The 10,981-nt window shown below is 51.2% G+C and overlaps 1 protein-coding gene across 1 annotated transcript; it reads right to left on the reverse strand.

Moving 5' to 3' along the window:
• Positions 1-1,775: 1,775 nt before the first annotated feature.
• LOC308517553 (solute carrier family 35 member G1-like) lies at positions 1,776-2,992 on the reverse strand (the record flags this gene model as incomplete). The annotated part of the gene is given in 2 exon segments (XM_081088754.1): positions 1,776-2,011; positions 2,014-2,992. Coding segments are annotated over 2 exon segments (1,215 nt in total).
• Between the last annotated feature and the right edge of the window lie 7,989 nt (positions 2,993-10,981).

Genomic DNA, 10,981 nt, shown 5'->3' on the forward strand with positions numbered 1-10,981 from the left:
CTCAATTTACATCCCCACCCAAGCTGTGCCAGTGGCGCAAAGGAATCACCTGCGCTTTTGCAGCCTAACCCAACAAATTGCAGCTGGGTCAGAGAGCTCCAAAACTTCCAAATCCCAAACAAAGAGGAGAAACCTGTTGATATTGCTGGAGCTCCTGCTGGGTGGACCCACACAGTGGTTGACTTGGAGATCCAAGAGCCAGGGTACCCCTGGTCAAATACCATATTTCAACTCCTCACATCCATAAGGGACACCTCAAGAAGCAGACTCAGTGAGCACCAAAGCCCCAATGAAGCAAGTCCTGCTTCATAAGGGTGTCTCCAGCACAGTTCTTCCACTAAAGACACAACAGGTCCTCGCAGTCAGCCAAAAATGTGGAGGCAAAGAAGCATGTCACAAATGAAAGAAATGGAGGAAAGCAAACTAATGGAGGACATAGAGTTCAAAACCACAGCTATAAGGTTACTCAAGAATCTTCTACGAACCCCCGAGGAACTTAGTGAGACCGTCAAGGATCTTAATGAGAATGCCAAAAAAATGGAAAAGGACCAGTCAGAAATTAAATATACACTGACTGAAATTAAAAATAAAATACAGAGATCCAACAGCAGATTAGAGGATCCCAAGAATCAAGTCAAAGATTTGAAATATGAAGAGGCAAAAACACCCATCCGGAAGAGCAAAACGAAAAAAGAATCCAAAAATATGAAGATAGTGTAAGGAGCCTCTGGGACAACTTCAAATGTACCAACATCCGAATTATCAGGGTGCCAGAAGAAGAGAGAGAGCAAGATACTGAAAGCGTATTAGAAGAAATCATGACAGAAAACTTCCTCTACCTGATAAAAGAAATAGACTTACAAGTCCAAGAAGCGAAGAGAACCCTAAACAAGAGGAATCCAAAGAGGACCACACCAAGACACATCATAAATAAAATGCCAAGGGCTAAAGACAAAGAGAGAATCTTAAAAGCAGCAAGAGAAAAATAGTTAGTTACCTACAAGGGAGTACCCATAGACTGTCAGCTGATTTCTCAACAGAAACTATGCAGACCAGAAGGGAGTGGCAAGAAATATTCAAAGTGATGAATAGCAAGAACCTACAACCAAGATTACTCTACCCAGCAAAGCTATCATGTAGAATTGAAGGTCAGATAAAGAACTTCACAAACAAGAAAAAGCTTAAGGAGTTCATCACCAACAAACCATGAATATATGGAATGCTAAAGGACATTCTTTAAGAAGAAGAAGAAGAAGAAGAAGGAAAAGGTAAAGATAAAAATTATGAACAACAAAGTGACAACAAATAAATACCTATCAACAAGTGAACCTAAAAATTAAGTCAGAATAAACTGGTGAATAGAATAGAATCAGGGCCATATAAAGGGAGTGGACTGACAATTCTTGGGGGAAGGGGGTGTGGGGGCTGCAGGAAGAGACTGGACAAAAATCTTACACCTATGGATGAGGACAGTGGCAGGGGGTAAGGGCATGGGGTGGGATGGGAACCAGGTGGAGGGGAGATATGGGGGGAAAAGAGGAACATCTGTAATAATCTGAACAATAAAGATTTATTAATTTAAAAAATGAATAAAAATATCCTTGATGAGGATGGAAAAAAAAGGCATACCATATTCAAAAATGATACTTAAACTATGAAATTTATTAAATATAATCAATTAAGTAAATTCCGATTTTCCAAGTATGTGCATATGTGGTGTGTTTGTACTCGGTGAAGGTGGACTTGTTAAAAATACACATTTCCGCAATGATGCTTCATTTGGATCCCTGGCACCAATTACGAATGGCCGCTCCAGCACTACTGGCTACTACGCAGAGCGCGCCACCCACCGTCCACCACGTTGGTATATCATGCAGGAAAATAACTTGAGAGATCAAAGCGAAAACCACATCCATGGTCTTCATTAGCGCTACTAGCCCGGCTTTTTCTATTTGAAGGGCTTTGGTGAGAAACACCTGACCCCCCAAAACAAACAGCCCGATTAGTAGGAGAAGAGCGTGTCCATCCCACAGTTCCGCAGCCTCCACATTCCTAATGCGAAGAGGATGATGACGCACTCCAGGAGGCCAGCCACTACGAAATACCAGATGGTCAAAAAGTAGTCCACAGATTTCCCCATTTTTCTGAGGATAACGAAAGTCAAGGCGGCACACACGGCTTGTCCGAGTGATGCGAACGTGCCCTTCAGGTGACCTGAGGAGCTTCCAGTCATCTTCGCAGGGTTGGAACCAAACAGGAACGGCGGCCTCACGCTGAGGATCACTCCGGTGACGGCGAATGCGGTGAAGAGAACGTCCCAAAGGCTGTATTTTTCCTTGAGAAACATGCAAGCAAATAGAGACGTAAACACTGGACAGCTAAACGAGACCACCGTGGCATTGGCGAGGGACGTCGTATGGAAAGCGTAGTATAAAAGGACCATGCCGGTAGAACCGAGGACTCCTCTGAGAATGAGGAAGATTCGTAGATCGTTGGGGCCTATAAACCCAGTTTTTCTGTATATTAAGCAAGGGATAATGACTAACATTTGGAACACACATCGGAATGCACTAATTTCTACAGGATGGAGGCCTTGCACTTTTTTAACAAGGAAAGAGGCCGCTGAGAAAAGGAAGGCAGACAATAACGCGTAAAACAGACCAAGTCCACGACAGGGTGCTGTCTTCTTGGCTTCCGGCTGCGAGCGCGAACCGCATGGCGAGGAGCAGCATAGCGGGCACCAGCTGGGGCCCGGGGTTTCCACTGCCTCCGCGGGCTCTTCCCTCGCGGCCAGCGACTCTTCTTCACTCGTGGACAGGGATGTGACGGCTGTGAGCGGCAGCCCCAGCGACTCTCCACTCGTGGACAGGGATGTGACAGCTGTGAGCGGCAGCCCCAGCGACTTTTCACTCGTGGACAGGGATGTGACGGCTGTGAGCTGCAGCCCCGGCTCCCGCAGCAGGGCAACCTGGGTGCTGCCGAGGGGCTGCATTGCCCGACCCGTGCTCTCCCCGCGGCTGTTCCAGCGCCAGATGTTGGGGTCCAGCCCCAGCAGGTCCAGGGGTTCGCAAGGGTGTAGATGGAGTCGTGGAAGAAGGAATGACACAGAGGCAGCGTTCAGATGATCAGCAAAGCCAGGTTCTCTAGCCAGGTTCTGTCTTTATTCTCCTGTTACATCTGTATTTATACCAGCTGATTTTAATCCTATCCATTTTATTCCAAAGGTTAGGGCATTTCTTATTTCCATTCCAAGGTCACTACTCTACTGTTCTGTTAAGCTACAAGGAAATAACTGAAGGAGATTATCCTAAGTAAAGATTATGTAGCTTAAGCGTGATTGTTCGTAGTTAAGGTGATTAACTACCTGCCTGGCACTTAGTTAAGGGGTTTTACTGATTAATTCCCTTCCTTCGTCCTGTTAACCCCTAACTCCAGGGAAAAAAATCCCCACGTGGGGAAACAACCTTTCTCGGAGAGGTGACCCTGGTTACAACACATAGCACCAAGAAGGGGAGCAAACATATTAAGAACAGTATGCCATATACGCCAGGTCCCTTGAAACATATGCTATGAGATGTTTCTTTCCTGCAGGGACTGTGTCAAGCAGCAAGGATGGACCGGCCTGCGGCACCCGATAGTTCAGAAGGATTTGGGGGCTATTCCTCTCCCTAACCCTCCCCAGAGGCAGAGCTGTTCACACACTCCTCATCCCACTGACAGGCGCGCCCTTACCCACATCGTGTCCTGGGGACTTTGGGGACCCACAGGCCTCAGCCTCAGCCTGGCCTGGCACTGGCCACAGCTGGGGCAAGCCAGCTTCCCTTCAGACCCAAGGCCACGCGCTGGAGAGGAAATGAAGGTGGGAGGGGCCCAGAAATGCTGACTCAGCTGAAAGGCTGCCTGGGAGGAAGGAAGCGCAGAAAGGCCTGGTCCAAGGCTGTGGGCAAAGCCTTCCTGGCGTCTCTGTGGATTCAGGGCCACAGGGGCCTCACCTTGGCCACCCAGCCTCGGCTTCTGGCCAGGAGGCTGGAGGCAGGGTTCTGACTGGGCCACACTGTAAGGGAGGGACTGACCCCGAGCCTGGCCCTGGCTGCCCAGACTATGGGCTTCTTCCCTCACCAGCAGCCAAGGCGGGTGGCTGTCCACATCTTAAACAAGCCGCTGCACTGGGAGTCCAGCCTAGGGAGCTGCACTTCTGAGACCGACATCAAAAAGTGAATAAAACAAAGAGAAACAAACAAAGCCTCTCTGCTTGTGTAGGAGGGCAGGAGCTCTTCAAGCTGATGAAACCCCGGCATCTCGGTTTAAGCTGCTGAGCTCCCTGCCATTGTGGTCTCTAGGGACAGGTGTCTTACACGCCTACACCAACTCGTCCACTCACTCTGCACGCTCCCCTGGCTGCAGTAATGGGACTGTAAGTTGTTCTCCGAGGCCAGGGTTTCAGTCTCAGCACTGATATTTCGGGCTGGTTGTGTGGAGGACCGTCCTGCGCACAGTAGGATGTTTAGCAGTAGCCCTGGCCTCCACCCAGCAGCACCCCCCCACCCCCCAGTTGTGGTAAACAAAATATCTCCAGACATTACCAAATGTCCCCTGGAGGGCAACATGGCCCCTGGTGGAGAACCACTGCTCTAAATGCAACAAATAAAATGTCGCTCGGCCATGCTCGTGGTTTCAATCACCCACCCTCTAGATGCCCGTGACCTGCCGATTTTCCCAAGCCAAGTTCTGGCAATTCACCAGAACCCCCCACACAGTTGCTATCCCTTCCCAACCTGCCTCTCCCCTGGTCCTCCCCATCTCAGGCAAGGGCACCTCCATACCCCCAGCATCCTGGAAGTCGTCTCTGATTTCCCTTCCCCCGGCTCCATACTCTCACATCCACAAGACCCACAATCCCCCGTTCTGCTTCCTAAAAAAACACTTTACTCCTCCACTCCACCGCCAAGGTCCCTGTCCCAGCTTAGGCCCTCACCACGCCACACCTGGTGCAGAGCATCCACCTCCTAACTGGTCTCACTGCCTCCCGTCTCCACCCACAGCCTGCTCTGCCCTCCTTAAAGCCTCTCATAAGCCCCCTTTGTCTCCGCTGGCTGATCAATGATCGTCATCGCCACCCCCAGCCGCTGCCACCTCACCTCCCAGCCCCCCACCCTCCCTCAGCACCTCCTCCCACAGGATATGACGCGAGGAATTTGTCACAGCTCCAGTAACACGCAGTTCTTTTTTGGCGCATGCTATTCCCTCTGTCTCCAACGCCCTCCCCAAATCCTCTGCTTGGCAAACCCTTACTCCTCCTTCAAGGCCCAGGCAAAGGTCGCCTTCTCCACGAGGCCCTTGCCCGATTCCCCCAGCAAAGGCAGCCTGCTGGTCCCTGCTCCGTGCTGCTGTGGAACTGACCCATCTAACTCAGGCTCATCCCAAGTTCAGGGGTCTGTTTCCCCGATAGCCGGTGGGCAGCTGCCAGTTGGGAAGGGATCCCATTTTATTGTACCTGAGACCCACACACAGTACCTAAGGTAATGGTGGCACAGAGTAGGTGCCCAGCACACAGTATTGGTACGCATTTACTAAGCCTCTTCTATGTGCCAGGCCCTGAGCTAGATGCTTTACCTAAATTATCTCATGTTATCTTCAAAGTCACCCTGCCCTGGGGAGACACGCGGGAATTTGGAGAGGCTGCGCAGCTTGTGCACAGCAGGGTCGGAGACTGTCCATCGGCCACGCTTGGTTCTCCCTTGGGAACTGGCCTCACCTCACTCCCCAGATGTGATCTCCAGGGAACCACCAGTCCCCAGAGCTAACCTGACCTGTGTGTGGAACAGCCCTTGTCCTTTTATTCAGCTAACAAGTTGGAATTTTATTTTTAATTGATGTTTCCTTTTTTAAAAATTTTTTATTGATTTCAGAGAGGAAGGGAGGAGAGAGAGAAACATCAATGATGAGGGAGAATCGTTGATCAGCTGCCTCCTGCATGCCCCACATTGTGGGGATAGAGCCTGCAACGTGGGCCTGTGCCCTAAACAGGATTCGAACCGTGACTCCTGGTTCACGGGTTGACGCTCAGACACTGAGCCATGCCGGCCAGGCAAGTTGGGATTTCTTAAAAAGAAACTTTTAATAGGAAACCAAGGAAAAGCCCCCCAAACTTATTTATACATATATAATTTATATATAACTTGTGTTGTGTATATATGGATATATATATAATTTGTATATATAACATATATATGTAATGTTTTTCAATTTTACAATACAGATGGGCAAGTTCGCATCTTCCCTTGAGCTGTTACTTCCTCCTCTCTGAATCCTGGAGGGACTAGATGGGCTCAAAGAGCCTTGTCAGTGCTGATATCCTGTGAGCCCATGATTAGTTTCTCAGATGGAGAGTGGGTTGGTGAATTTTGTTGGTGGTGGCAGTTTACTAGGGACACTGCGATGGGAGGAGGAGGATGGGGTAACAGAGCAGTCGACAGCCCCACCCATGCCTCCATCCCTTTATGATTTGACCCTAGATGTCCAAAGGGAGAGGGGGACTTGTCTAAGAGCCTCCTCCCGCCTCCTCATCGGGCCCTTAGATGGTCTGAGGGCGGGCTGGAGCTAGATAGGCTACAGCTCGGCATCCAGACTGTGTGTTTCCTGCTGGAAGGGTCCGGTCCCCGATCCAGGCCTCGGTTTCGGCATCTTCCCTTCTTCGCCCGCCCTGGCCTCCCAGGCTCTGGCTCCTCCTCCCCTCTATTAGTGAGACCCTCTGGAAAACCCCGATGTGCACAGCACAGACACAGGAAGGGGAGAGGGGAGGCTCATGGGCGAGTTCCTGTGGAGGCGCAAGTGCTCAGCTGTAGCCTTTGGAGCCTGTCATTTCCCTTCCCCGCCCACCCAGCTGGGCTGCAGAGAAGTTTCATCACAGCTCAGTTGTTGTCCTTATAAGGGAAGGGCCTCCAGAGCCTCGCTCTTGGGCCACAGCTGGCTGGTAGAGAGCCAGGCCAGCCTCGGGGGATCCTCCAGGCGCCAGGAGAGGTGGGGCTCCCCCAAGCCTGCCAGACGTCACCTGAGCAGAGTGTCCATCTGACCGTGGACCGTAACTGCCCACAGGACTTCGGGTGACAGACTCTCCAGAGAAGAAGCAGAAAGCAGTTGATGGTGGCCCCAGGCCAGCACCCTAGTGGGGCAAGTCTCAGGTCCCAATACTAACTTGTGGTCTCCTGGGCAAACTGTTTAAGCCTTAGTCTCCTAGCCTGTAAATGGAGTGAACATAAATACATCTTCCTCGTGAGGCCACATGGTGACAATGAGAGACCAACATATGCCTGCCAAATAGAAGGTGCTCTGTGGGGCCAGGCTGCTGGGGTTTATTAAACATTTCCTATGGGGTAGGCCATGGGCTAAGAGCAACCCTGTGAAGAAAGGAGAATTAGCCCATTTTACAGACAGGAAAAACTGAGGCACAGTTTGCCTAAGGTAACTCATTCATGGCTGGGGCTTGAATCTAGACGTGTCTGCCTCCACATCTAAAATCATGGTTTTTCTTCTTATACCCAGCTATTTCCTCCAGAAATATCCCTTTAATAAATGTCCCTTTAATAAAATTATGAGAACAGGGAAGAATTCCCACCATTACCTCTCTATCATCTCATTCCCCCACAGACCCTCCTCATAACCCAGAGAAGCCTCCATTGCGTGAGTTCAGGTGGCCTTTGTGGACACCGGTCTCACGTCTCAGGCAGTGAGGAGAGGCCAGAAGCCAGGACTTGGAGGAGGACACAAAACGTGGTGGTTCCAGAAAGACACAGGGAGCTTCCAAGTCCCGGCTCAAGTAGGGCCAGAGAGGGGCAATCTGGGCGCCCCTCCCCGCCAGCCCCTGCTCAGTCTGGGGTCCGTCTGAAGGCGGCCACCTTGTGATTTGCACAACGGTGGACCGTAACTGCCCACAGGACTTCGGGCCACTGAGATAACACAGCATGTGTTCAAAAGGAAGACCTTCCCCGCACAGGCCCCCAGGATGAGAGGGAAAGCAAGTTTTCACCACATCCTTCCTCGCCCTGTGGCTGGCCGCTGACACCTTCCCGGCAGCTGTCCCCTTTAAGGTGGGTCGCCAGAGGGGCCTTCTTTCTGGGCCAGGGTGAGAGGAACACCCCCATCACTAAAGGGACTCCTCTCCCTCACCTGGGTTCCTCCTCACAGATAAGGGGCCATGAAAGTGAAGTGATTTGCTTGGGCGTCTCCCAGCTCCTGCAGGCCACTCGCTCAGTATGGCTGTCACGTCAGGCCCGTGGCAGGGAATTCAGGAGGGACACGGGGGGCAGAGCTCTAGGCGACAGGTCCGGATCAGGTGCTTCCTGTTACGTTGGCCACCGGGACTGCCCAGCAGCCCTCAGAGGAGCAAGGGAGGCAGCCTTTGGGGAGCACAGTGGTGCTTTCCCACACAGGGGAGTGGGGAGCATTGCCATTGCCCTTTCGGGGGTAAGGAAACTGAGACCCCCCCCCCCGAGTCTGAGACTCACCAAAATCCCTGGGTGGAACATGAACTTTAGCAGCTTGACTTGGAGCCAAAGAACACTCAGTGAAGTCCTGGGGTCCTGCTGAGATGTATTAGGGGTACCCTTGGCATAAGGTGGGGCCCAGGCTCACCCCTAACCACAGCGAGGTTCTGAGTTAAAATAACAGTTGGAATCATTTTGAACCATCATAGGAAACACCTGTGCAAACAAGCATTCTCGATGGAGGCTAAATCTACGGGGTATATTAGTATCTGATGAGATGCAACATATTTAAATGTCTCCCAGATTGTTTATTAGTTACAAGAGAACAGCTATAACTCTCCAGTAGAGAAATCTGACACCTTGACCAGGTGATCAAAATTAACATCATCAATGAAGGGCCGAAGGACGCATGTGTCTCAGATGTGACGCCCTGAGAAGGACTTAGGAGCACCTGTGCAGTTTTCTGAATCCATACCCTCAATCTAATTATGAGGAAACTCAGGCAAACCCCAAGTGAGGAATGTTCTATTAAAAAGGGAGGTGGGGGCCTGACCGGGTGGCTCAGTTGATTGGAGTGTCCTTCATACACCAAAAGATTGCAGGTTCGATTCCCAGTCAGGGCACATATGGGGAGGCAACCAATGGATGTTTCTCTCCATCAGTGTTTCTCTCTCTCTCTCTTTCTTCCTCGCTCTAAAATCATAAAAAGCATATCCTCTGGTGAGGATTAAAAAAAATAAGGGGAGGGACTGTGTCCTTCAAAAATGTCCACGTCATGAAAGATAAAAGCTGTGGAAACATTTCAGATTAAGGGGGACTAAAGAGACATGTATGCAATAGCAATATCCAACCCTACCCTAGAGGAAAAGTATGATAAAGGACATTATTTGGTCATATGACAAAATTGTAATATGAATAGTAGCTATCATACTGGCGTTGAGTTTTCTGAAATTGATAACTATATTATGGTTACATAAGAGAATACACTTATTTTTAGGAAATACACACTGAAGTATTCAGGGGTAAGGGACCATGATAAGTCTCCAATGATTCAGAAAAAAATTGTGTGTACATATGTTAAAGAGTGAAAGGCTCAAAAAATAAACCAATGAGTCCATCAGGGTATGAGTGTAATCGTGTTCTATGTGCTATTCTTATTCTTGCAACCTTTCTGTTTGCAATGTCCACATAAAGCTTTTAAAAATTGAAAAGCATTGTTCCTATGACAGCCCCAGCCTGTATAAATGTGTGGTGACACAGCAAAGGGGGAGCACGGTGGAGGGCGATGCCCCCGCCCGCCTATGGGAAGGATGCCCTAGCATGGGGTTCGGAGGACCGGCGAGGCCACCGACCAACCTCCTACCCCTGCCTCCTTGAGGTCAGCCCTGGAGCTGGTCCCACACCAACAAACAGGCTTGCGGCAGAAAAGTTCCATAAAAAGGGATTTATTGCCGAACTTCAAGAAAGGCGCTTTATAAGCAGAAGACATGGAATGCCACCCTCCTTCCGGAGGCAGGCAAGGCAGCCCCTGCCAATTTCCCATCCTCCCTCCCCTGGAAGCAGCCTCCCGCTTGGGGCCCAGGCTGCCCAGGTCTGGGGACCCTGCAGGAGCCAATGGCATTAGGCCGCTAAGGTTGCCCCAGGGCTCCTCCCTCAGCCTGTTCACTTATCAGAGGGGAAATGGGGGCTCTTGTCCCTGAAAGCAGGTGATGGGCTAAAACCCCGCAGCCCTCACAGGAGGGCTGTTTCCCAAAGCAAGACCACAGGGGCCACATGGTTGTGGGTACTTGATGGTGTTCTTGCTCTCACACTGGAGAGAGATGGACAGGCAGAATGTGGCCGGGAAGCCTAGTTTTTCCAGAGTGTGGTTTGGGGAGATCCATGGGGGCTCATGAGCCACGGCATTGCTGCTCACACCATGCCTGCCCAGGACAGGCTACAGAGTGGACCTCTATCGGCCCCTCCTGACCCCTGGCTACTACCCTCAAAAACAGGTAGCAGTACAGTAAAGAAGGCATCGGCCTGCACTGGCAGGCCTCAGTGGGCACTACTGGTGGCAGGGGGCGGGCGGTGGGCAGAAAGGCCAGAGCACACAGCTGTGGCCCTCCCTCTCCTCTCTTTCAGTAAACAAAAGTGCACATGCAGAACCCCCTGAGCAAGCCTGTCAGGAGCTGCTCCCGCTCCCACAAGCCCCAGGGAGAGTGGCTGCAGCCCCCGGGGCCTCTGCACCTACAGGCTCTGCCCTCAGTGCAGCTGCCACAGCAGGATGGAGAGCAGATGTGCTCCTGGAGTCAGGGAGGGGCTCGGGAGAGGCCCCGGGTGCTGGCCCAGGCCAGGAGAAAATGCTCCTTCCATTAGAAGCTCAGGAAGCGCAGCCCATCCGGGGCCTGAGCCAGAGGGGTGAGCGGAGGTGGGGAGAGGATGTGGTTTCAGGCCCCAGCATACCCCTCAGCGTAAGAATAAATGACTGAGATATTGGACCTGTTTGGTTGTGGAGG

Source organism: Myotis nattereri (assembly GCF_964212035.1).
Source record: "Myotis nattereri genome assembly, chromosome: 1".
NCBI classification, from domain to species: Eukaryota; Metazoa; Chordata; class Mammalia; order Chiroptera; family Vespertilionidae; genus Myotis; species Myotis nattereri.